This window comes from Chiloscyllium plagiosum, chromosome 23 (assembly GCF_004010195.1).
Source record: "Chiloscyllium plagiosum isolate BGI_BamShark_2017 chromosome 23, ASM401019v2, whole genome shotgun sequence".
Classification (NCBI taxonomy): domain Eukaryota; kingdom Metazoa; phylum Chordata; class Chondrichthyes; order Orectolobiformes; family Hemiscylliidae; genus Chiloscyllium; species Chiloscyllium plagiosum.
The window spans coordinates 1-27,825 of NC_057732.1; the positions used below are offsets into that span (position 1 = coordinate 1).

Sequence of the window (27,825 nt, forward strand, 5' to 3'; positions counted from 1 at the left end):
TCTATGACTCTAAGATTGAGGTGCATTAAAAGGGTGGATAGGATGGCACTGTTTTCATCCATAGAGGAGTTATTAACCAGGAGGCATAAAATTAAGAGATTGAAGGCTGACACGAAAGTTGAGGATAATTTTTTTTGTCTCAGTGTAAGTCAGATATTTAAGTTCAACATTTAAGCAGTATTTAGATATTGCCATAGTTTCCAGGGGTCTAGGTAAAAAGCTGAAAAATGAGTTAAGTATAGTCAAGTCTTCATTGATTGTCACAGACTTCTGTATCATGTTTCCTACTCTGCTTTTCCAGTTCCCAATCTCTTCCCATCATCCCATCCCTGACCTCTCTGCGACCTTTGTCTTTGTGCACCTGTTTCATTACCCCTCAGTTGCCCTCTCTTTTTCTTTCCCCCTCAATTACTCTCTCTGAAATACGTTCCCACCTCACTCCCCATGATCCAAAACTTCTGCAACATCTTTCTGTTTACCCTGTCCTCATCGATTCCCCTCCAGTCTCTGGAACCCTCCCTCACCCCACCCTCCCACACCCCACCCTCCCACTCAAACCAATCTCCACTGACTTAACAAACTGCAAATTGTTACTGTCCAGTTTCTCCTTGCTGCTTCATTTGCCTATTGTACTGTTTCAGAATGTGTCTCTGTTTGAGATGAATGGCTGTGACGAAAGTGGAGAGGAAGCGTTAACTTCTGAGGATGAGGATTCTCAGTGTGAAAATGATTCTCAGTGTGGAGAAGTTACAGAAGCAAATCTCAAACTACACAGATCCCAGAAGCAAAAGAAGTGTAGAATAGAAGTTCTGTCAAGTGATGGCACCCACTAACAAAGGAGCCTGGAATAGGGGCATTAATTTCTTCATATTTAAGAGGGATGCAAGTGATGCAATGTCCTGCATGATTTCAGAAGATAATTGAATTGTTTAGTCCTCAGTCTCACTGTTAACAGTCACACTGACCTCAGTAACATCTGAGTGGATTAATAGAGCATCCATCTAAGCTGAGGAACTGAAGGTTCCTCATGAATTATCTTGCAAAGGAATCAGCCAAATGTGTGACTTTCCAGCAAAGCAGCACGTTATTTGTAGCAGTTGGGTCATCATGTCAGTTGGTTACTTTCAACAGCCATTCAAAACAGGCTGCCTCTGGAAACAGCAGTGCCTGATGTTCCTGAACATTATGGGTCTACTGTTCTGATGAACTACCCCAATGGAAATAATTTCACCAAATGTCCTGGTACTTGAGAAACTGAAAGAAAAGCTCTGGTTGAGTGTTAAGCTCCACAACAACCAGCAAATAGATGGACTTAGTTTAGCCATTGCTGCCCGTTTGAGAGTTTATGGTGTTAGAGTGTTGTAAAGAGAATGACAAGTGATGTAGTTTTTGAAAAGTGAATCAGTAAAATGAGCAGAATTTTGTAAAAGTGACATTTGAAGTGATAACCATAGGAATCTGTGCAATGCGAGTATTTAACAAATCAACCCATTTCCCTGCAGAGCTAATGAAATTTGATGGTTCACTTTACTGAGAAATCTGGGCATCCCTTTGTAATTAGGAGCTGGTGGATAATTTTGTTCAATCTACAGCATCTTGCTGTAACTCATATTTTTAGAAAATACCAGTTATATTTTGATATCATGAAAAGTGATTTAACAGTGACAGTACTATATCCTGTAATTACTATAAACAATCTTGTGCATTATAATCCTTGTGAACAGACTGATTGGCCAGGTCTGTGCTGCAAATTCAATGGTGCAGGAATGTGCTTTATCTGCAATCACTTCTCATTTTGAAAGCAGATCTACTTCAAATCCATCACAGCAGATTTCAGCTGTGGGTGCTGCATTCAATTGCTTGATAGCATTCAAACATTTATCACTTTTGTCTGTCTTGCAACATCAGTTCTGATAAGTCATCACATCTCTTGATCCTGACCCAGCTTAATGATGCTTTTTTTTCTCTGCCTTTGTGTTTGAATATTCTTTTTTGTACTGTATAAACTGATGCATTTTTCCATCAAATCTAACTGCACCTGGTAAAGTTGGGTTATCTGTTATTTTCAATCTGTAATCTCATCACTTGTGCTTGGCCAATTGAATTTTTTTCTTTACTCATCCTCCTCCAAAGCCCAACCCTCCTGAGTTACCTCCTTAGGATTCAATAAGCTACTGAGCATCTCTGGTTTCTTATGGTTTAGTAAGACCAATCTTCTGATTCTGCATATCTTAGGGTTATCTGTCTAGTTATTGTTGCAGTTTCTGCAGATGCACTTGTCCAGCTTCAAATGATGGAATTTTTTATTGTCATAAACAAAACTCTGCCTCTGATAAGTCTGAATGTTCCGTTGAAGGAAGTGCTGTTGCTCACTGGTGCCTGATCTTTTCTGAAGATCAGCGAATGTGGTCTCCACCTCGTGTGCATGGAGCTTTCGTTTACATTCAAAAATTCCTATTGATCAAGAAAGACTCCCTTGAGAAGGATACATGAATAAGGATAGTGTCAAATTGATAAACTAGGATTGAGAAAAAAGAATGATTTTAATTACAGGCACATTCTTTTTATAAAACAGTGGTTTCTTTGTATAGATAAATTTAAACATTTTGCGATAACTAATTCTGTATTCAATAGTTTCCATATTATTGCTGAATGTCTCTTTTTCAGCAACACTGATTCTGTATGGTAACCTTGTTATAATTCATATTTTGTTTTAAATAAAAACCTATTTGAATTTACTAGCTGAAGAGCCTTGTTTTTACTCTGTGTGTCTAAGTCTCATCTGAATCATAAAAATCTGAAGATTAAGTTGGTAAAGTTAACTTTTATGATAGTATATTTGAATTCTGCTGTTGACTGAGAATCTGTTTGAAGAAGTCAGAGTAAGGTGTAGTGGGACAAACAGAATACAAAAGCTATAGGAACAAACGTTGGCCATCCTGCAATGAGATGCTCATGACTCAACAAATGTAAACAAGCCCTAGAAGAGAGGTGTACCTCTGATTTGAGTACCAATTTACTGGGGGAGATTTATCTTTGGGAGGATTTTGTGATTTTGTCCTTCCACTCAATGCCCAGAATGTGCTGAAAACACTTTGAGATTCGATAAGCTGGGTTTCTTCAGGAGAGGCCAAGTGAAGATTTAATTCAGGCATTTAAAATTATTGGGGACCTCAGTGAGTGGATAGGACATACCTTGTTAGCTAATGCTAGGTCAGTGGTTTTCAAGGAACTGGCAGAAAAATTAATGAGGCACAGAAAGCAATTTTTTTCATCAGTCTGGAAGGGTAATGGGGTTCTGGTCTGATTGCTTGAATAGGTAATACAGCCAGATTCTTCAATGCACTTTAAGTGCTGGAACTTGGAGCTTTATACCAAAAGTTGAAAAGCAAGATTAAACTTTTTTAGAGCTGGCATTTTTTCAACTTTAATTTTTAAACATCATTATGTTACGTGATCAAGAGACAGTCATTGATGATTGATCATTGAACATAGAACATTACAGCAGAGTCCAGGCCCTGCGGCCCTCAATATTGAAATCAATCTGAAGGCCATCTATCCTACACTATTCCACTTTAATCCATATGTTTATCCAGTGACCATTTAAATGCCCTTAAAAGTTGGTGAGTCTACTACTGTTGCAGGCAGGGCTTTCCATGTCCTTACTACTCTGTGTGAAGAAACTACCTCTGACATCTGTCCTATATGTCACCCCTCAATTTAAAGCTATGTCCCCTCATGTTAGCCATCACTATTCAAGTAAAAAGGCTCGCACTGTTCACCCTATCCAACCCTCTGATCATGTTTATGACTTCTCAACCACCTTATTTTTAATGATTCGGAGATGCCGGTGTTGGACTGGGGTGTACAAAGTTAAAAATCACACAACACCAGGTTATAGTCCAACAGGTTTAATTGGAAGCACACTAGCTTTCGGAGCGACACTCCTTCATTAAATCACCTGATGAAGGAGCGCGCTCTGAAAGCTAGTGTGCTTCCAATTAAACCTGTTGGACTATAACCTGGTGTTGTGTGATTTTTAACTTCTTTTTAATGAAATCCGACTCCAGTCCATACTTTACTAACATCCATATACACCACATCAACTGCTTTACCCTTATCCATTGTTTGGTCACCTTTTCAAAGAACTCAAGAAAGTTTGTGAGGCATGACCTACCCTTCACAAAATTGTGTTGACTATCCCTAATCAAATTATTACTTTCTAGATGATTATAAATCCTATCATAACCCTTTCCAACACTTTATCCACAACCAAGTAAGGCTCACTGGTCTATAATGACCAGGGTTGTCTCTATGTATGCAGTTTTTGAGCAAAGTGCAATGTAACTCTGCAAGTACAAATTCACCCCACAAAATATATGCGTGCATGTGGGTCTTTGTGTGTGTGTCTGTCTGGGGTGGGGGTTGTGAGTGCAGAGTGTCTTCAGTCTGAGGGGGTGCATGTGTACCCCCTCACATGCACCCCCTCACAGACTTAAGACACTCTGCACTCACTACACACACACACTTTCTCACACTCACAACCCCCACCCCAGACAGACAGACACACACAGACAAAGACCCACATGCACACATATATTTTGTGGAGTGAATTTGTACTTGCAGAGTTACATTGCACTTTGCTCAAAAACTGCGTGTATTCATGTAGAACTCTGAGCTCAAAAACTGCATGAATTTATGTAAAACTCTGTTATCTCACTTTTTAGATTAGAATCAATCTAAACATCAGATCATAGACAGAGAACATGGGGCTAACCCTTCAACCTATTGTCTAGCTATCACCATTGTTAACAGCTAACCCGAGTATGCAACTTTTAAAAAAAGGTTTTGTGATTTATACATGAAAGAAGTGAAACTATCACTGTATTCTAACAGATGAAAGGCTTAACGGACAATCAATTTTTCAATGTATAATTTCAGTTACATCACACTGCAAATTTTTGCTATAAATTCTGTGTTACGATCGAGCCCTCCACTATCACCTGATGAAGGAGCGTCGTTCCGAAAGCTAGTGTGCTTCCAATTAAACCTGTTGGACTATAACCTGGTGTTGCGTGATTTTTAACTTTGTACACCCCAGTCCAACACCGGCATCTCCAAATCATCTTTACATAAGTCTCCTTCTTCCTCTTCACTTCCTCTCATACGTGTCAAGGACAGACAGTTCCTTGAACAAGCTCCACATTGCAATTGTGCCCATCCCCTGCAGTTTCCTCCTCATCCTATGCATCCTAAATCTTGCCTCATTGCATCATAATTGCCTTTCCCCTAGCTATAACTCTTGCTCTGCGGTATATACCTATCCCTTTCCATCGCTAAAGTAAACATAACTGAATTGTCACTATCACTAAAGTGCTCCAAATCTAACACCTGGCCTGGTTTATTAACCAGTACCAAATCCAATGTGGCCTTGCCTTTTGTTGGCCTATCTACATACTGTGTCAGAAACCCTCCTGCACACACTAGACAAAACTTAGCCATCTAACATACTCAAACTACAGCGTTTCCAGTCAATATTTGAAAAGTTAAAGTCTTATAAGTTAATATTTAGAAAGTTAAAGGAAGGGCTTATGCCTGAAACATTGTGGGCGGCACGGTGGCACAGTGGTTAGCACTGCTGCCTAACCAGTACCAAATCCAATGTGGCCTTGCCTTTTGTTGGCCTATCTACATACTGTGTCAGAAACCCTCCTGCACACAGTAGACAAAACTTAGCCATCTAACATACTCAAACTATAGCGTTTCCAGTCAATATTTGAAAAGTTAAAGTCTTATAAGTTAATATTTAGAAAGTTAAAGGAAGGGCTTATGCCTGAAACATTGAATCTTTGGATGCTGCCTGACCTGCTGTACTGTTCCAACACAACACTCTTGACAAAGTTAAAGTCCACTATAACAACTACCGTTTTACTTTCGCTCTTATACAGAGTCATCTTAGCTATCCTTTCCTCTACATCTCTGGAACTTTTCGGAGGCCTATAGAAAACCCCCAAAAGGGTGACCTCTCCTGTTTCTAACCTCAGCCCATATTACCTCAGTCTTCATCAAACGCCCTTTCTGCCACCATAATACTATCCTTGACTAACAACGCCACACCTCCCCCTCTTTTACCACCTTCCCTGTTCTTTCTGAAACATCTAAACCCCGAAACCTGCAACAATGATTCCTTGTTCCTGCTCTATCCAGGTCTCTGAAATGGCCACAATATTGAAGTCCCAGGTACCAACCTATGCTGCAAGTTCACCTGCCTTATTCCGGGTTCTTCTGTCGTTGAATTAGACACACTTCAAACCGCTTTACTGCCTGCTGGTACTCTTGCGACCTTGACCTCACTACTCTCACCCTCCTGTACACTGCAGCTACAATTCAGGTTCCTACACCCCCCCCCCCCCCCGAATTAGTTTAAACCCTCCCGAAACCACCCCACCATGGAATATTGGTACCTGTCAATTTTAGGTGTGGACTATCCCATTTGTAGAGGTCCCACCTGCCCCAGAATGAGCCCCAATTTTCCAGGTATCTGAATCCCTCCCTCCTGCACCATCCTGCAGCCATGTGTTCAACTGCTCTCTCTCCCTATTCCTCGCCTTGCTAGCATGTGGCATGGGTAACAAACCATAGATAACAACTCTGTTTATCCTAGTTCTAAGTTTCCACCCTAGCTCCTTGAATTTCTACCTTACAACCCCATCCCTTTTCCTAACTATGTCATTGGTGCCTATGTGGGCCACGACTTGTGGCTGGTCTTCCTGCCCCTTAAGGATCCCGAAAACACAATCCGAGACATCACGGACCCTGGCAGCTGGGAGGCAACACACCAACCGCGCGTCTCTCTCGTTCCCACAGAATCTCCTATCTGTCCCAACTGTGGAATCCCCAATGACTATTGCTCTACTCCTCTCTCCCTTCCCTTCTGAGCAACAGGGCAGACTCTGTGCCAGAGACCTGTAACCCATTGCTTACCCCTAGTAAGTCACTCCCCGAACAATGTCCAAAATGCTATTGAGGGAAATGGCCACAGAGGATCCCTGCACTGTCTCAATGTTCCCTTTCTGTAACCCTTTTTCCTTTTTCCTGTACCTGAGGTGTGAATACCTCACTGTAACTACTCTCAGTTACTCCCTCAGCCTCCCAAATCATCCAAAGTTCATCCAGCTCAAGTTCCCTAACGCAGTTTCTGAGGAGCTGGAGTTGAGATTTATTTATTGACAGAAAAGTGACCAGGTGTCTGGCACTCCCTAAATGTAGAGTCCTACACTCTATGACTAATAATCCATTTACCGGTTCACATCTTAGAATCATAGGATCCTTGCAGTGTTGAAGCAGGCAATTCAGCCAATTGACTCCACATTGACCACGAGTTGAACAGCATCCCACCCAGATTCTTTCTTCCTCCCTTACCCTTTCCATGTAACCCTGCATTTCCCATGGCTAACCGACTTGGTCAGCACATTCCTGAACACTCTGGGCAATTTGGCACAGCTAATCTACTTAATCCTTACAGGCCACCCTGTAGGTGATGTGGTACCAACCAAGCTTACTCTTGTTTTCTGCTTCACCAAATCTGTTTCTTTAATGGAATTAGAGAAATTTCACAGAAAACAATCTATTTGTCACAATTAGTGTTGGCATTTAATATTAATATTAATCTCTTTGATCCAGAATTATCCCAATTGTATCAGACAGGAGGGTAGCTGAGCATATCTTTATCTACTACGCAATGTAGTTTTCACCCCAACCACATTTTGAAGTTAGTGCTTCATATTTCATCTTAGACCGAAGAATACAAATTTATGCAAATAATTTAAACAATGGGATGAACCTCAGCATGGTCATGTGTGGGGAACATCCACAAACAAAGGTTTTTAATCAATGGATTTATTCCAAGGTCATCTTTGCTATATATCCGCTAGAACAACTGAAAGCAATGGCTGAAAACCACAATCACCAAATACCCAGCATTAAGAGCAGGGGAAATTTAGAAAGAAACTGGCTCAATATCAGCTGGAATGCACAGCAAAGCTTTATTTTTACTAAATTACGCGATGCATGCTTAAACCACAACTACTAATTTTTACATTCATGATGAATAAATTCATGAAAGTGAGTTGTGAAAACAAACATAAATGGAAATTTAAGCCATCTCAGAGCAGAAACAGACCATAATACTAAGCAGATCTTCTTTTCCCACATGATCTCAGAGACGCAGTGGTGCCTGTTGAGGTGGAGTGAGACCAGTTCCTCACAACCAAGATATAAGCTATGTGTCTTCATCGAAAACACTGGTACCTGTAATTTCTCCTGGACTAGAGTTAATCACCTGATGGAATTGGAAAACAGCTTTTTGGAGAATGGCTATTCCCTATTGTCCATTGTTTCTCTTTATTGTCTCCCAGGAGATCAGCTGACTGCAGGGTGGAAATATCTGTTGCAATACTTTAGCCATCATTGCGGGGGGCAGGGCAATCTTGATGGATCAACTATCTTTTTTTAACCTACTCCATCAGTTTTAAATACCAATGTTGCCCTAATTCCCCATCACACCAACTCCAAGGTTCATTTTGTCAATTACTAATATTCTGCAGCGATCAAGTGAAAGCGTTGTGAGATCACTTTTCAATGGCATCAGACGAACAATAAAATGGTCAGGACTAAGGCAGATATATAGATATATTGCCAGTAAGGAATTAATGCAACTAAAATTTTCTTACACAAATGAAGCAAGTGTTCTTAACAGAACCTATGAACATAATAATATAAACACACTTTCAGACACATGTAACTACTGGATTAACCAGTATTTGTATGACATTATAGGTATATTACAAAACACAATCTTGATACATGTGCCTACAGTCAAGACATATGTCAGTTCCAGAGAACAGACATTCAAGTTTACAGAGATACAAAATATTGAAATTATTCAAAATTAAAGCTTATTATGTAGTTTAGATGCTATGGTGCTGTCTTCTATATTACTATATAGAAAGTTTTCTAGTTTCCCAGATCTATATAAGTTTTCTACATCTATATTAAGGGCACTTCATTGTAATCATGTGCAAATAAATTTGTAGTGATACTTGGCAGCACCATCATTCGGACAAAACTAAAGCGACATATTATTCTGTAACTATTAATGCAATAACATCAGAATTTGATGATACCACCCTCACCTCAGTCCAACACTGGCACTTCCACATCATATCAGATTTTGTTGAACAAAATAAACAACCTTTTTAAATGGTCAGTCGATTTAAAAATCCCAAACATTTAAGTGCTTCGTTCTGATGCTCAGTTGTACTGATTTTCTCCCCACAGAATTTTCCCAAATTCCAACATAAAAATTTGCAGAATTTCAAGTTCAGATCACATTTCTATGATATTTTGAGATAGTTAATCACTGTGCCTGCCCATTGCCCAGATTGAATTAATCACCATGGTGAGTTTCCACAATTGCACTCATTTTCACACCGTCTAAAAAGGTCTTTAATAAACTCTCTTGTTTTTATATTAAAGGTGTAATATGCCATCAGACACCTTTTAAAACTCAGAATAAAACTGATACTGTACACCACTAACTCACAACTGATGCAGTGTAGTCACTTTCACTTAAAGTGCTAGATCAAACATTTTTTTTTGTGATAAACCCAATTGCAGCTCAATAAAACTGCACCAGTTACCACTTCAGATATTTTAAGGAATATTTTTAATTCAAATGTAAAGAAAATGTCTAAATCAGCCCTATTGTACCAGTTCATGGAAGATAATATGTATATAATATTGAGGGAAAAATTTAAAGAGCAAACACTTCCATGAACTGATGCAATTTTGAACATTACTTTATGTCTAAATATTGATTGCACCCACAAAGCATAATCTGTGGCTAAGATTTCAAACTAGTGATTATTTAAGATATATTGGATGATATTGAGGCACATGGAAATGTCAATGCATCAACAATGTAAATGGGATATTTTTACTTCTCTTGGGGGCTGTCATTAAAAGTAAGTAAGTCACAGTTTTCCCCTAGGATTCAGTCTGTATAAGTCAGGTGACCCTAGGGTTCAATTTATTCATAGAAAATAACAGCAGATCTGGCAGCATCTGTGGACAGAGAAACAGAGTTAACATTTCGTATCCAGTAAGACATTTCTGTGGAACTTTTCTCTCCAGAGATGCTTTTAGATCTGCTGAATTTCTCCAGAAGATACTTTGCATATCAGATCTCCAGTATATCACAATACTTCATTTTTATTTCAGTCTGTACATTTCAGTTGTCACCGAGGGTTCAGTCTGTAAGATTGAGCAGTGGCTTTACTGGTTTAAGTGTAGCCAGTGTGAACGAAGATGTTCTTGCAGCATGGTTCTAATATTCCACAGTTACAGCTTTAGTTCGTAGATATTCATGAAGAGCTTCCTCGCCTAAAAATGGAAAGAAAAGATTTAGATTTAGAAACTTCAGAAGTCTTGAAATCAAACACCTAGATGATCAGGTTGTCTTCTTCTGTAACAGGAAAGGAGCAGTCTCTTTATTGGGGGTTTTCTACGCGCCCCTCCAACAGCAACAGAGACACGGAGGAGCAGATTGGGAGGAAGATTTTGGAAAGGTGCAGAAGTAACAGGATTATTGTCATGGGTGACTTTAACTTCCCTAATATTGATTGGAACCTCCTTAGTTAAAATAGTTTGGATGGGGCAGATTTTGCCAGGTGTGTCCAGGAAGAATCCCTGACTCAATATGTAGACAGGCAGACTAGAGGGAAGGCCATATTGGATCTGGTGCTTGGCAATGACCCAGGCCAGGTGTCAGATCTCTTGGTGGGACAGCATTTTGGTGACAATGATCCCAACTCCCTGACATTTACTATAGTCTCGGAGAGGGATAGGAGCAGACTGTATAAGAAAGTATTTAATTGGGAGAGGGGGAATTACAATGCTTTTGGCAGGAACTTGGACACCTAAATTGGGAACAGATGTTCTCAGGTAAATGCACAACAGAAATGTGGAGGTTGTTTAGGAAACATTCGCTGATAGTGCTGGACAGGTTTCTCCCACTGAGGCAAGAAAGGGATGGTAGGTTGAAAGAACGTTGGGTGACAAGGGATGTGCAACATCTAGTCAAGAGGAAGAAAGAAGCTTACTTAAGGTTGAGGAGGCAAGGATCAGACAGGAATTTCGAGGGTTACAAGGTAGCCAGGAAGGAACTGAAGAATGGACTTAGGAGAGCTAGAAGGGGGCATGAAAAGGCTTTAGCAGGTAGGACTAAGGAAAACCCAAAGGCAATCTACACTTTTGTGAGGAAGAAGAGGATGGCCGGAGTGAGGGTAGGGCCAATCAGGGATAGTGGAGGGAATTTGTGCCTGGAGTCGGAGGAGGTAGGGAAGGTCCTTAATAACGACTTTGCTTCAGTATCCACTATTGAGAGTGAACTTATCATTTGTGAGAACAGCGTGAAACAGGCTGATATACTCAAACAGGTTGATGTTAAGAAGGAGGATGTGCTGAAAATTTTGAAAAATAAGAGGATAGATAAACCCCCTGGGCCAGATGGGATACACCCAAGGTTCTTACAGGAAGTGAGGGAATTCACTGCTGCACCTTTGGCGATGATCTTTGCGTCCTCACTGTCCACTGAAATAGTACCAGATGATTGGAGGGTGGTAAATGTTATTCCTTGTTCAAGAAAGGGATTAAGTTAACCCTGGGAATTACAGACCAGTCACAGTCTTATGTCTGTGGTGGACAAATTATTGGAGAGGATTCTGAGAGACAGGATTTATGATTACTTGGAAAACTATAGTTTGATTAGTCAGCATGGCTTTGAGAGGGATAGGTCATGCCTCGCAAGCCTTATTGAATTATTTGAGCATGTGACAAAACATATTGATTTAGGTAGAGCAGTGGATGTGGTGTGCATGGATTTTAACAAGGCATTTGATAAGGCTCATTCAGAAAAGAGGCATTGGATACAGTGAAATTTGGCTGTCTGGATACAGAATTGGCTGGCCATGGAAGACAGAGGGTGGTAGTTGATGGCAAGTATTCAGCCAGGAGCTCGGTGACCAGTTGTGTTCCACAGGGATCTGTTCTGGGTCCTCTGTTCTTTGTGATTTTTATGAATAACTTAGATGAGGAAGTGGAAGGATGGGTTAGTAAGTCTGCCAATAGCACAAAGGTTGGTGAGGTGGTGGATAGTGTGAAGGGTTGTTGTAGGTTGCAATGGGAATGGGACATGGACAGGATGTAGAGCTGGGCTGAGAAGTGGCAGATGGAGTTCAACCTGGAAAAGTGTGAAGTGATTCATTTTGGAAGGTCAAATTTGAATGCAAAACATAGGGTTAAATTCAGTGTGGAGGAACAGAGGGATCTTTGGTTTCTTGTCCATAGATCCCTGAAATTTGCCACCCAAGTTGATAGGGTTGTTAAGAAGGCATACAGTGTGTTGGCTTTCATTAGAGGGGGTTGAATTTAAGAGCCGTGAGGTTATGCTGCAGTTCTGTAGAGCCCTGGTTAGACCACACTTGGAATATTGTGTTCAGGTCTGGTCGCCTCATTACAGAAAGAATGTGGAAGCTCCAGAGGAGATTTGTCAGAATGCTGCCTGGACTGGAGGGCATGTCTTATGAAGAAAGGTTGAGGGAGTGAAGTAGGGTGAGAGGTGAATTGATAGAGGTATACAAGATGATGACAGGCATAGATAGAGCGAATAGTCAGAGACCTTTTCCAGGCCAGAAATGGCTATCACAGGGGGCATAATTTTAAGGTGACTGGAAGAAGGTTTTAGGAATGATGTCAGAGGTCAGTTCTTTACGCAGAGAATGGTTGGCATGTGGAATGCACAGCCAGTGGCGGTCGTAGAGTCTGATACATTAGACATATTTAAATGACTCTTAAATAGGCACATGGATGATAATAAAATGTAGGGTACGTAGGTTTGTTTGATCTTAGAGTAGGATAAAAGATCAGCACAACATCAAGGACTGAAGGGCCTGTACTATCCTGAAATGTTCTAATTAATTTCTCACGATTTTCTTTTAGATTCACTCTGCAAATTTATCTTGCCTCTCAAATTAGTGCATAATGGTCCAAATGTTCAGTCACTCTGTCCTTATATAAGATTCTAGGAACTTTCCCGCAACTGATTCAGAAACCTGTTAAACAGCATAAGTGACATCAGTTAGTTTCCCATCCAAAGGGACAATTTGTGACATTTTGGATGATCAGTTTTCTCACTTCATTCTTTTAACATCCTGGAGAGTTGGCTACCTTTATAATCTTTTTAGTTTTGCTGTAATATTATTTTATTTGTATTTAATCCAGTTAGTTCCTCCTCACGCTCTATTTCCAGGTTTCTCAGGTACTTTGTCCTCAACATTTACTGTGAAGACATATACAAAATAGCTATTAAAAAGAATGAATCTTATTGAAAACAGAAGATCCTGAGGAGAATTTATGGTTGGATGTTGACTGGAAGAGACTAAAACTAAGAACATGGTTTAAAACTTGTGGATCTTCCACTTAAAAGTGATGGAAATTTTCCTCACAGAGCGTCATTTACCTGTGAAATTCTCCTTCCCAGAAAAAGAAGAATATCTGTCATTAAGGCAGATTTAGATAGATCTTTGATTGGCAAGGAGGTAGACATGACAGGAGAGTGGAGTTGAAACCACATGCAAGTCAGCTATGATTGTCACAGAGTCATAAAGAATAGAAACAGGCCCTTCGGCCCATCATGTCTTTGTTGACCAACAAACATCAAGATACCCTAATCCCACTTAGCTGCAATTATTTATAGCCTTCAATGTCTTGGCATTTTAAGTACTCATCCAGATGCTTCTTGAATGTTGCGTGAGCACTTGGCTCCACCACCCTCTCAGGTAGCATGTTCTATATATCTACCACCCTCTGGGTGAAAACAAGTTCCTCAGATCTTGAAAGCACATGCTCCTTTTGAACAGGCTTGAGTGGCTGAATGGCCACACTCGTTCCCTGTATATACGTCCTTATTTAACATGCCTGCCATTTTCTGGTTTACAACTACAATATTACTTGTGTCTTTAAGGAATTTCTGCACCTCTCTCTGATTTTCAAAATATTTGTAAAATCCCTCAGCATTGTCCCTGATTTTTTTATTGTCTCTTTGCTGTTTTTTCCAGAATCTTCCAGTCCATGCAATCTCCACTCATATGCCTTTGCACAAGATTAGATTAGTTTCCCTACAGTGTGGAAACAAACCCTTCGGCCCAACAAGGCCACACCAACCCTCTGAAGAGCAACCCACCCAGATCCATTCCCCTACGTTCACCCCTGACTAATGCACCTAACACTATGGGCAATGTAGCATCTTTGGACTGTGGGAGAAAACCCACACAGACACTGGGAGAATGTGCAAACTCCACACAGACAGTTGCCCGAGGCGGGAATTGAACCCGGGTCCCTGGCGCTGTGAGGCAGCAGTGCTAACCACTGTGCCACCGTGCTACCCCTTTTTCAGTTGCACACTGTGCCTCACCTCTGTTCCCCACATTTCTGCTCGCTGATTTTAAAAACAGTTCCAAATTTGAAAATAGCTCACCTGACATCAACTCCACATCTCAAAAATAGGAGCAGGAGTAGGCCATTAGATCTTTCAAGCCTGTTCTGCCATTCAATATGATCAGGACTGTTCCCACTTTCTCCCCATATCCTTTAATCCCTTTAGCTCTAAGAACTATACCTAAGTTCTTCTTGAAACCTTCCAATCTTTTGTCCTCAGCCACTTTCTGTGACAGAAAATTCCACAGGCTCACCACTCTCTGGGTGAAGAAATTTCTCCTCATCCCAGTCCTAAATGGCCTACCCCATACTCTTAAACTGTGACTCCTAATTCTGGACTCTCTAGTTATTGGGATCATCCTTCCTGCATTTAACCTACCCAGTCCAATTAGGATTTTACACGTATATATGAGATTCTCTCTTTTTCTTCTGAACTCAGGGGAATATAATCCTAACCAATCCAATCTCCTAAGCAGAAAGGATAAAGATATATAGATTTATAAATAGGGAATTATGGTTAGGAATCTACAGAACAGACATCACTTCTGCAAAGTAAATGAGATTGAGATAGGAAGACAGAGACAAACCAACTTTTTTTCCAACATGTCTTCAAATAGCTTCTTTCATCTCTCTTAGTCTGCTGAATATTGAAGTCACATGTTAATTATATTGGCAAACCATACACTATTTACAATCAGAATCTGGATTAGATTGCTGGGAATGGGACACATGTTGACTTAATGACTCAATAGCAGCTGGAAACTTAGTTCCTTCCAAGTATGACAGAGGGAGAACATTTAAACATGCTGCCAAAGTTAAAATTACTTGGCCTACAATCTTAATGAGAAAGCAAAGGAAGAGTGACGTGACTTAGAAGGTGCATTGTCGATATCAAAATAGAATGTAACATTTTTTATAAATCACAAACGAAGCTGCAAACAATTATTGACAGACTGTGCATAAAGTGGCAAACGGAATTAAACAAATTTGAGGTGAAACACATCAACAAAAAACACAACACAACAAAACATAATCTAAGCCCAATATCTTTAGGAAGCACATTCCTTGAGAAGATTCTGAGAGCTAAGATATACATGCACTTGGAAAGATGAAGGGCTTTTGCCTGAAATGTCGATTTTCCTGCTCCTTGAATGCTGCCTGACCTGCTGTGCTTTTCTGGCATCACACTTTCGACTATAATCTCCAGCATCTGCAGTCCTCACTTTGGCCCATTTGGATAAGAGTAGTCGGCATGGCTATGTGCATGGGAGATCATGTCTCACGAATTTGATAAGTGTTAGTTGCTGAAGTGACCAGGAAGTTTGATGAGGACAGGGCAGTTGATGTAATCTATATAGATTTCAGTAAGGCCTTTGATAAGGTTCCACATGATAGGCTGCTCTAGAAGGTTAGATTGCATAGAATACACAAGGAGCTGGCAAATTGGATACAAAATTGGCTTGATGGTCAGAAGAAGAGGGTAATAGTAGAAAGATGCTTGTTGGACTGGAGGCCTGTGACTTGTGGAGTGCCTCAGGGGTCGATGCTAGGCCCATTGCTGTTTGTTATCGATATCAACGATTTGGATCAGAATGTATAAGGCATGATTAGTAAGCTTGCAGCTGATGCTAAAATAGGCAGTATCGTGGATAGTGAGGAAGGTTATCAGAAATTGCAGCAGGATCTTGATCAGCTGGGAAGTGGGCTGAGAATGGAGTTTAATATAGATAAGTGCGAGGTCTTGCATATTGGAAAGTCAAATCAAGGTAGGAGTTTCATGGTAAATGGTAGTGCCTTAAGGAGTGCAGTGGAAGAAAGGGACCTTACAGTTCAGGTGCATGGTTCTCTGAGAGTGGAGTCACAGGTAGACAGGGCAGTGAAGAAGGCTTTTGGCACAGTGGCCTTCATCAGTCAGGGCATTGAGTTTAGAAGTTGGGAAGTTATGTTGCAGTTGTACAGGACATTGTTGGAGTATTGTGTTCAGTTTTGGTCACCTTGCGATAGGAAGGATGTTATTAAACTGGAAAAAGTACAGAATAAATTTATAAGGATGTTGCCAGGACTCAACAGTCTGAATTACAGGTAGACGTTGGACAAGTTAGGACATTCTTCTTTAGAGGGTTGGAGACTGAGGGAGGATTTTACAGAAGTGTATAAGATCATGAGAGGCATGAATAAGGTAAATGCACTCAATCTTTTTCCCAGAATTGGGGAATCGAGGACTAGTTTATGGTTAGAGGAGAAAGAATATAAGGGAACCTGAGGGACAACTCTTTTACACAGTGAGTGGTTTACACATGGAACAAGCTGCCAGTAGAAGTGGTTGAGGCAGGTACATTAACAACATTTAAAAGGCATTTAGACAAATACATGGACAGGAAATGTTTAGAAAGATATGGGCCAAGTGCATGGAAATAGGATAGCGTGGATGGAAATTTTGGTCAGCATGGACCAGTTTGGGCGAAAGAGGCTGTCTCTTTGCTTTAGGACTCTATGGCTCTATGAATGGAAATAGGCTCAGTGTTATGGAAGGGCGGAGGAAATTGGAGCATAGATACATCATTGCCACAGTTTGATAAGGCTGCAAAAATACACAAGAATACTATGTTCTACCACATGCAGCAAAACGTTGCTCCATCATGATTCGGCATTCAAAAAAAATGAGCAAAACCAGAGTCAATTCCCCCAGCAGGAGCTCCCACATACTCAGTTTCACTCAGTCCTGGAACTCAATATAACACAACTGCCTGGTCATAGAGTGAATGCTGCAACAGAATGACCAACGCAAGCTGTGTTTCTGAATAAAGTTTAAACTTACCCAGATCTTTTCCAAATCCAGACTGTTTGAAACCCCCAAAGGGAGCTGCAACATCAGTTTTATTATATGTGTTGATAAATACAGTTCCAGCATCGAGTCCATCGCTCACATACATTGCTTTTCCAATGTCCTGTGTGAAAATCCCTGACGCTAAACCAAACTCTGTATTATTTGCCCGGTGCAACACTCCATCAACATCTCTGAAACCAATATAAAGAGAGTAAAATCAGTGCTTCACATTGGACTGTACATTTCATCTCATAACCACAAATATTTCTTCAAATATAAAGCATAGTAGAAAAATACTTGCATTAGATAACAGGTTTATAAGAGAAAGAGCATTAAGAATGAACTGAAAAAGTGAGAGGTCAAAAGCAGTGAATGTTAATATATTACTAAGAAATATAAGTGTGAATCCAGGAAGCATTTTTTTTCAAGTAAGCAAGTGACCACACAAAAATGATGCGAAAAGCAGGAGTAACTACTGTTATAAAGCAGAGGTTGACCCCCTTCTGAGAACCAAAACTGAAACACCCAAAGAGGAGCGCCTCTTCCTGTTGAAAGGAGTGTGAGAAGGGGTGTAATCCATTTTCATCAAATTTTAGTGGTTAAATAAAAGAAACCTCTGACACTCACTTCACAATCAACAAGCGACAATTTATTTATCTAACTCTTAACAGTGAACAACTTAACTAAACTATTAGAAACTGAACAATTCCCTTCCAGTTACTAACTCTTTCCAAATAATGCAAAATTTGAATGGTATGCTGTTCCAATAAATAGAAGTCTCATTCATATACAAAGAAATGAGTTTAGTCTCGAAATTACAGCCAGATTACATGCCTTCCGGAATTTTCTGTGCCTACATCCGTCGCTTCCTACATCTTCTCCTCCATTGGTACTGTTATCAATTGGATGGTGCTTTGTCTAATACATTGATGACTGTGACTGCCAATTTCTCTCTTGAGAGAGAGATGAGAGCTGAGAGCTTTTACCTCTGGCAGGATGGCAGCTAGCTCTGTAGATTTTTCAACTGCCCCCTTCTTTCATACCTTGATGACCTATCAATATTTTTACAATCGGATTGGCCCGAGGTTGTCAAAATCATCAGGTTTAAATTTGCTAGGTTTTTAGTACCTGAGGGCCTGATTTAAATTGATTGGCTAAATTTAAAACCTGTTGTCTTGACAAAAACTACTGCTTGGCCTGCTAACTGTAGTGCCTTTTGATATAAATGTTTCAGTTCGGGCTGTCTATGTACCGGCAAACTCAAACTGCTGCCAGACGTCCATTTTAACTCTAAGCATAGAAAAAAACACCATCTTTTAAAGGAACCACACAATACATTCCCAATTTTACAATTTTACAAACACCAACTTCACAACACTACAGACCAAAAAGACAATCTTCTGAAGCAGAGAGTATGGCTATGGTGATGAGAAAAGGATACTGCCTCTGTAGCAGTGAAGGAGAAGTGATAATAGAAATTGGACAGAATGGAAATTCATGAAAAGGTGGAGTTTGGAAAGTTGGCAGTATAAAAGGGAGGAAATCATCTGATGCTAATTTCTTAGTTTGATCAAGGCAGAGACTGGGGATGGCCCTCTTGTGGCACAGTGGTAGTGTCTCTATGCCTGGACCGGGAGGCTCAGGTTCAAGTCCCACCTGCTCCAGTCAATGTACAGGGTTATTATAAAATAGGTTAAATTTAAAAAAGACTAAGGGGACTGGATGCCACAGTGGTGCAGTGATTAGCACTGCTGTCTTATGGCACCAGGGACCTGGGTTTCATTCCAGCCTTGAATGACTGTGTGGAGTTTGCATATTCTCCCAATGTCTGCATGAGTTTCCACCAGGTGCTCCAGTTTCCTCCCATAGTCCAAAGATGTGCAGATTAGGTGGATTAGTCATAGTAAATTTAGGGTTATGGTGGGATACAGGTGGGATGCTCTTCAGAGGGTTGGTATAGACTCGATGAGGCGAATAGACTCTTTTGCACCTTAAGAATTCTATAATTCTATGACCGGATATGGCACGCAGGCACGAAAGTAAGGCCATGATTAGACCAGCCATAACCTAGAATTGTAGAGTAGACTCAAAGGGCTAAGAGGCCTACTCCTGCTCCAATTTATTCTGCTTTTGCTGAGTAATGGTAGATTGTTGTTTTGTCAAACTAAAGAAAATACACAGTTCCTCTCGCCCGTGGGTGGAACGGTGGCTCAGTGGTTAGCACTGCTGCCTCACAGCACTAGGGACCTGCGTTCGATTCCAGCCTCGGGCGACTGCGTGTGCGGAGTTTGAACATACTCGCCCATGTTTGTGTGGGTTTCCTCTGGGTGCTCCTGTTTCCTCTCACAGTCCAAAGATGTGCATTGGCCTTGCTAAATTGGCCATTGTGTTCAGGGATTATGTAGGTTAGGTGCATTAGTCAGGGGTAATATGATAAGGGAATCGCTCTGGGTGAGTTACTCTTTGGAGGGTCGGTATGACTTGTTGGGTCAAATGACCTATTTCTACACCGTAGGGATTGTATTGTATTATATTCTATTCTATTTTCGGTGTGGATATTTGGGGAACTGCTATTGATGCAGACTTGGATATGGGGAGCATAATTTCAAAGTTTATAGATGATAAAATGCAAACACAGAAGAGAATAGTGAGGACTTAAGAGGATTTAACAATGACAGACATTCAGAGGGTAAAATTTACCATAACTGTTAAATGATTTATTCTAGTCTAATGAATGAGACACTAAATGATCTAATTTTAGATGGGATGCAGAGAAACAGAGAGGCCTGTGGCAAGTAAGGGTGAGTGCGTATATACTAACTAAGCACATTGAGAAGGCTGTTAAAACCTTTTGTTTCATACAGGCATATAGTAGAAACGAAAGGAAGTTGGCAAAATCTTAGTACTTTGGTTAGACCATACTAAATTTGGGCACTACAGTTTAAAAGGGACAGTAATGCACTTCGTTGGGTTTTGTATGTCAGCCCATGTAATATATACTGGATATATTGGAAGACTGGATTCTTGGCGAGTCACATGTTTAGATTAGATTAGATTAGATTAGATTACTTACAGTGTGGAAACAGCCCTTCGGCCCAACAAGTCCACACCGCCCCGCCGAAGCGCAACCCACCCATACCCCTACATTTACCCCTTACCTAACACTACGGGCAATTTAGTGTGGCCAATTCACCTGACCTGCACATCTTTGGACTGTGGGAGGAAACCGGAGCACCCGGAGGAAACCCACACAGACACGGGGAGAACGTGCAAACTCCACACAATCAGTCGCCTGAGGCGGGTATTGAACCTGGGTCTCTGGCGCTGTGAGGCAGCAGTGCTAACCACTGTGCCATCGTGCCGCCCACAAAGTCTCCAAGTTTATTCACAATACTAACTACTTTTTGCACAGACTTGTATGAATAGTCTGGGTTGGGTTCTTATTGAAGTCACTGTCACTGCAAACACTGAAGTGACTGACCACACACTGAATCCATTCAGAGAATGCCTAAAAACAAGGCAGTACCTTTACATTAGAATGTCATATACAAAGAACAAAGAAAATTTACAGCCCAGGAACAGGCCCTTTGGCCCTCCAAGCCTGAGCCAATCCAAATGTACTGTCTAAATCTGTCGGTCAATTCCTAAGCATTTGTAACCCTCTGCTCCCTACGTACTCATGCATCTGTCCAGACACATCTTAAATGAATCTACCTGCTGGCAACATGTTCCAAACACCCACCACCCTCTGTTTGAAGTACTTGTCCCGTGTATCCCCCTTAAACTTTCCACTTCTCACCTTGAACGCATGACCTCTGGTTATTGAATCCTTCACCCTGGGAAAAAGCTGTCTATACCCTTCATGATTTTGTAAACCTCAATCAGGTCCCCCTTCAATCTCCTTTTTTCTAGTGAAAATAAACCTAACCTACTCAATCTCTCTTCATAGCTAGCACCTTCCATACCAGGCAACATTCTCATAAACCTTCTCTTCACCCTCTCCAAAGTGTCCAGATCCTTTTGGTAATGTGGCGACCAGAACTGTACACAATATTCTAAATACGGCCGAACCAATGTCTTGTACCCGGATGGCTGGTCTGGCATCTCTGGAAATATGATAAAACTTTGGAAAAGTTACAGTGAACATTTGATGTAATAGGGATGTGGGACTAGCTAGGTTGAAGGTCTTCAGGTCTGTGGGGAAACCAGAAGAGTTGAGTTTCTTATTGTTAGGACAGAGAAGGTTAAAAGGAAATTTAAGTGAGGTGTCCAAAACCGTGAAAGGTTTGATAGGTTAAATATGAGAAACTGCCTCCAGTGGTAGAACCAGATCTTTTGATTTGAGGTGATAGCAAAAGAATCACGAGTTCTTATAACCTGACTGTGCTGAACAAAGGGCTGATGCAAGAGATTAAATGATAACATTCAAAAGGGAGTTGGATGAAAATGAAGGAAAACTCTGATGTACAAAGAGTTGGGGTGTGGGACTAACTAGGTTAGCTTTTCTAAAGAGCCAGCCCAGTTGTGATAGCCTGAATGGTCTCTTTCTGTATTGCACCATTTTAGATTAGGAAATCTTGAACAAAATCTCTCAAAATACAGCTAAATCTTCAATTCTCATAGAAACAGTTCTTGCCTTTGATATACTGTGAACAGGAGATGTTTCCAGTTTGCCTGCACACCCTCAGTTGCTTCTCATCACTATCTATCATCCCCATGCAGTCTCTACCATAACCACCACCATGTGAGAGAGAGAGAGAGACAGAGAGAGAGAGAGAGAGAGAGAGAAGACAGTAGAGTTTATTGTCACCATGTGTTGTGCCTGAAACATTATTTGGTTTTGAACTTACTGGCTGGACACTTATCTTGCCTCCTGTCCATACACCTTGCCAGAGTGGGAGTGGCAGTGAACTGGACACACCCAGAAGGGAAAAGATTATGGGAACAGCCATAGAAGACCTGGAGAAGTATGTTTAAGAAGTACCCTCTACAGTTGGAGTGGAAAAGATTGTAATGGATTGAGGTTAGTGGCAGAGTCTTGCTGTCTATTTTCCTGTGCCAAACTCAAGGAATCTCATTTCATTTAGTTTACAGTATAGCACTGCCCGTAACCTCTTTCTATTCACTCAGCAAGATGGTAGTTCCACTTCATCATTCAACTCACCCATCTCGAAACTTAGAAATGACCATCACTGGTCCAAAAGATTCTTCTTTCGCAATGAACATGTCATCCTCCACATCAGTGAACACTGTCGGTTCCATGAAGAAACCTAGAACAAAGATAACCACCAGAAACAGAATAATCGCTGCTGAGATAAGGCTAAAAACTAAAAGTCTTTTGACTACAGGCACAGTATACAGACTACACCATGTCCATTAACAAGTCATTGGACTCAATGGCTTAACGCCGTCTGTTCCTCAGCACTTACCAACTCACCGCGGAAGGATACAAAGAATAAAGAACAAAACAAATAGTAAGAGCTAGTAAAAAAGAGCATAAAAATAAATGTACACTATCAAACCAACAGAGAACATGTTTACAATTACAGGAGAAAAAAACTGGTAATGGTAATATTGTCACTTATATTACAGTCTGAATAATCACTTTAAATCAGTCTTTCCAATAGAGCGACCAGTGATCACGCCAGAAGTTTCCAGAAATTTAGTAAATCAGAGGACAGGGAGTTAGCAGAAGTAACCTAAGCATAGTAAGAGTAATGCAGAGAATCACAGTATTTAATATTGACAAATTTGTAGAACCACGTAATTCTATTTAAGATTTATATAGGAAGTAGGTGAAAACAGCGCTAGTGCCCAAACTATATTATTGCAAGTTTCTCATGATTCAGAAGCAGTTCTATTAGATTGAAAAACTATGCATATATAAGAAAACAGAAAGGGAGAAACCAGGGAATTATTAACTGGTGATCTGAATAGTTACTCTCTGGAAATTGTCAGAGTTTGTAAGTAAGGATATGGTGACTGAACACTTTGAAAATATTCAATTGACGAGAGAGAACCAGCATAGGTTTTAAAGGCTAGGTCCTGTCCAACAAATCAAACAAATATTTTTTGAAGAAATGATTGCACTAATGGCTGGAGGTATATTTATTTGGACATTCAGAACATGGTAAACTCCCCATGAGGCTGTTAGCTAAAGTTGGAGTTCATGGCATTAAAGGCAGATTATTGCCTTGGTTAGGAAATTGGCTGAGTGACAGAGACAGAGACTGGGATGATAGACAATACTTTAACTGTCAGGAAGGGACTTATTATGCCCCTCAACTGCATTCATTAATTACTTAGATTTTGGTGTACAAAAATCCACATTGCCGACAAGGCAGGTAGGTAATAAGTTGCAAAGAAATATTGATACATTAAATGAAAAGGCAAAACTGTGGGAAATGAATGCAGAACAGATCAGAGAACCTCCTAAATGGTTACAGCTAGAAACAAGAAGGGCTCACTAAATCAGATCATTAAAATGTTTTAGCAGGTCCAGAAAATAATCAAAAACCTAACAAAATGCCAATCTATAACTTTATGAGGACTAGAAAACATGCTTAGCTTCAGCAAAATAAAGTTTTGGTTCGAGTTCACCTGCATTCACTGTGAGCAGCCCTAGGGATCACACCTTAGAGAGGAGGTTTTCATCATGGAAGGAGTTACTGTAGATCTACCAGAATGGTACCTCAACTCCAAAGGTTAAAGTAAATGAAGTGATTACACGCAAACTAGGGTTATATTGCCTGGAATTTAAAAGGCAAACAGGTGATTTGATTGAAGCTTTAAAGATATTAAGGAAAATGGATATAGTACATAGAGAAAAATTATTTCCACTGGTTGAGTCATCTCTGATCAGGCGACAGTCTAAAAATTAGAACCAGACCTTTCAGAAATAGAATTTTGAAACACTTCCATAAAAAAGATAGGAAACGTTTAAGACTGTATTCCATGAACAGCTACTGAGGTTCAATGAAGTGTCCAAGATTGATGGAACTTTGTTATCTGAAATGGGTATACGAAGTTAGCTATCAGATGAGCCGTTATCTCACTGAACAGTGGATCAGGTTCACAGGTCTGAATGGATAAATCTGTTCATATGGCAGAACTGTACACATGCTTAACATTGTTGTATTCTGTCATCTTTAAAGTCCTCCTGTCTTTCCAGTAACATCCTCTGTTCCTGCCTTCAAGTATGCATAAAAACGAAATACTGCTCAACTGTATCACATAAAAACATGTGGTTTCTTTGTCAACCCATTTCTATAAAGTTAAAGACTTCATACCAGGTTGCAAAACAGACTTTCCCCCATATACCAGTGTCGCTCCTTCCTTCACTCCAATCTCACAGTATTCCAGTAGTTTTTCCAGATGAGCTTTATGGTTTTGTGGCCCATGATCTGTTGACCTGTCTAAAGGATCACCAATTTTCATCTTCTTAATCTCCTCAACCTGGGAAATAAAATACGGACCACCACGCATTAATAATGCACATTTTCTCCTTAAAGCGGAAGAACAATAAACAAGAAGAACTCCATGATAACTTACCACTCGCTGAACAAATTCATCATGGACAGATTCTTCAACAAACAAACGGCCAGCAGCAATACAGTTTTCCCCCTTATTGAAATATACTGCACCCATACCCTGCAGGAGGAAGATTAACAATTACATATAAGAAAAGGAATTGCTGTGTTCACTGAACAAGAATTGGGGTCAGTTTTAATTTATTGACAGACTGACTGCAGAGTTGTAAACACAAGGATGTCTCAGGTAACACTCACCATTCTTACAGCCTTGTCAAGGTCACAGTCATTGAAGATGATGAGTGGAGACTTCCCACCCAACTCCAAAGAGACCTTTTTCAGATTACTCACAGCACAGCTGTTAAACAGATGTTAAAAGGTCAATTATATTATCATTCATTCATATCTTATTTGACAATTGTCATTATAACTATTTTTTTTTCCCCAGGAGTCAATCCCACTCATACTATTGACAAGTCAAGCTATATCAAAGATCTGTGTATATATGCTCTCATGTAATAAATATAAACACCATCACATCTGCAAAATATGACAGAATATTGACTGGATGACCGAACATTGAAGGTTTCTAGAAGTTAAGAATAAAAGAGCATGACTCTGCAGGGGGTATTGTAGTTAAAAGAAAGAGAAATCCCAAAATCTGTTTTAAACCTACACATTCCTTAATAAGCCATTCTTGCTGATTGATCATCAACTCCACCCTCCAATATTTGAACCTGTCTCCTATATTATGATGTCTGAGATTTACTTATTTGTCGTATTTCTAGGGAGTTTCCTGTCTATTTTCTCTTCTTTCCAACCCCAATTTCTATCTTCTGCCGACTGCAACCTACCCTGCCTCCCCCATCTGATTCTTGCTTTAATGCTAAGACTGTTCTGTGCACATGTGCAGTGTGAACTTAATGCATGATACAGGGTCTGGAACCATGCGGATGCACATTTTCAAATGAGTGCAGTTGCCCTGTAGTTGCGGTATTAGCAAAAGCTGACTTTCCAAACATTCCACGTACACCCCTGAGATTTCTCAGCAATATGTGGTTTCTTTATCAACCTATCTCAGATGTCTTCTTGAATTACTCCTTCTGACCATGACTCAGATTTTAAGTTTATTCTTTGTCAGAGGGAAGGTCTTTCTGTCACCACAACCAGAAAGGCATAAGAAAGAGTGAAGGATGAAAAAGGCCATTCTTCACCGTATCAATGTTCTGAGCTGTTCAATTTATTGGGTGCTTTAACTGTTCGACCCACTTCTGCCTTTGCAAAATGTTTTGTTTATTTCTCACATTCTGATTTGAAAATCTCTGTTTTTTCTCTGTATTTTATTTTGTCTACAACTGCTATTTCATTTACAATTATTGCTCTCAAAAAAAGGCAGGTCATAGTAATTGTAGGTCATGCTCAACAACCAAAGATTTATCTACTGTTTATTGGTGAGTTGACAATGTCCCATTGAACATCCTGAAAAAACGATTTTACAACTTACCTTTTCATAATCTGTTTACCGATTGGAGTTGATCCTGTGAACCCCAGTTTGCGAACATCCGGGTGTTCCGACAGCCGCTGCCCAACCAGGCCACCTAGGATTAAATGTGAAGGATTCGACGGCTACTAAATATCTTGATTAATATCAAAGTTCAGTAGTTGCAACCCGATTTGTAGAAGTTTGAATAGCAATATGGTATTTTTGGCTGCACAGTGGCTATGTTATTGGAATTGTAGCCAAGAATACTGTGTCTTCATCACCATTCATGGGAATATTTTATCTCACCAGTGGCACAGTGATATATGGTCAGCAGAGCATGGTCCAACAGACTCTGAAGCCATGAACTCTCAAGACACCGGGTAAAATGGGCAAATATCCTGCTGATTACCACATGCCCCACAGCTGATGGTGGCTGCAGATATAGTGGATATGTATTGATTGCTATCTCCCAAGATTCCCTAGACACCTGGAAAAGTCCTAGCAAACCACAAATGCAACACCTTATTCAAGAAAGGAAAGAATCAGAAAATGGGAAACTATAGGTCATTTCTGCCTAATATCTGTCTTCAATGAAATGATGGAATCCCTTATTAACATACCAGTAGTAGAACATTTAGAAATAAATAATTGCTTGGTTTAATAGAACATAAATATTGCTTAAAGATGGCCAGAAGTCAAAACTGTTCATCTTTTCATCTGGACTATTACATGAGAAACAGTGTAGGTGCTCCTTTTTTCAAGTCTGACAAATGCAAGACAAAAGGTTCTGACTTCTTGTCTTGTTTTAGTAACATTTAGAAAAATGTAATACAATCAGGTAGTGTCGATACAGTTTTGTAAATGGGAAATTGTGTTGATAAACTTATCAGAAATCTCTGAGGAATACAACAAGCAGAGTGGATGAAAGGGAACCAATAGATGTGTGAGATATTGTGTTATACGTATCTTTACGAACTCACTCACCAGCTCGCTATACTCATTCATACTGCATTCCCATTAATTTGTTCAAAACCTTTCATTAACTTGTAATTTACTATAAGATGTTTTCATTCATTCATTCATAAAACTGTGGTTTTGTAATATATTTTACTATTACAATATAGACTAAATTAAAACATCCCTTTCAACCCATTAACATAGAACATAGAAGAATACAGCGCAGTACAGGCCCTTTGGCCCTCGATGTTGCGCCGATCCAAGCCCACCTAACCTACACTAGCCCACTATCCTCCATATGCCTATCCAATGCCCGCTTAAATGCCCATAAAGAGGGAGAGTCCACCACTGCTACTGCCAGGGCATTCCATGAACTCACGACTCGCTGAGAAAAGAACTTACCCCTAACATCTGTCCTATACCTACCACCCCTTAATTTAAAGCTATGCCCCATCGTAATAGCTGACTCCATA

At 40.2% G+C, this 27,825-nt stretch overlaps 1 protein-coding gene across 1 annotated transcript in view; it reads right to left on the reverse strand.

Moving 5' to 3' along the window:
* Nucleotides 1–8,021: 8,021 nt before the first annotated feature.
* LOC122561527 (mitochondrial 10-formyltetrahydrofolate dehydrogenase-like) overlaps nucleotides 8,022–27,825 on the reverse strand; it is a 141,582-nt gene continuing 121,778 nt past the window's right edge. The window contains exons 17-23 of the mRNA XM_043713262.1: nucleotides 26,417–26,510; nucleotides 25,171–25,270; nucleotides 24,935–25,033; nucleotides 24,673–24,838; nucleotides 22,548–22,653; nucleotides 17,375–17,574; nucleotides 8,022–10,443 (exon numbers count right to left, since the gene is read on the reverse strand). Of these exons, the coding sequence (XP_043569197.1) occupies nucleotides 10,388–10,443; nucleotides 17,375–17,574; nucleotides 22,548–22,653; nucleotides 24,673–24,838; nucleotides 24,935–25,033; nucleotides 25,171–25,270; nucleotides 26,417–26,510 (821 nt within the window). The 3' untranslated portion in view covers nucleotides 8,022–10,387. The remainder of the gene's footprint in view (nucleotides 10,444–17,374; nucleotides 17,575–22,547; nucleotides 22,654–24,672; nucleotides 24,839–24,934; nucleotides 25,034–25,170; nucleotides 25,271–26,416; nucleotides 26,511–27,825) is intronic.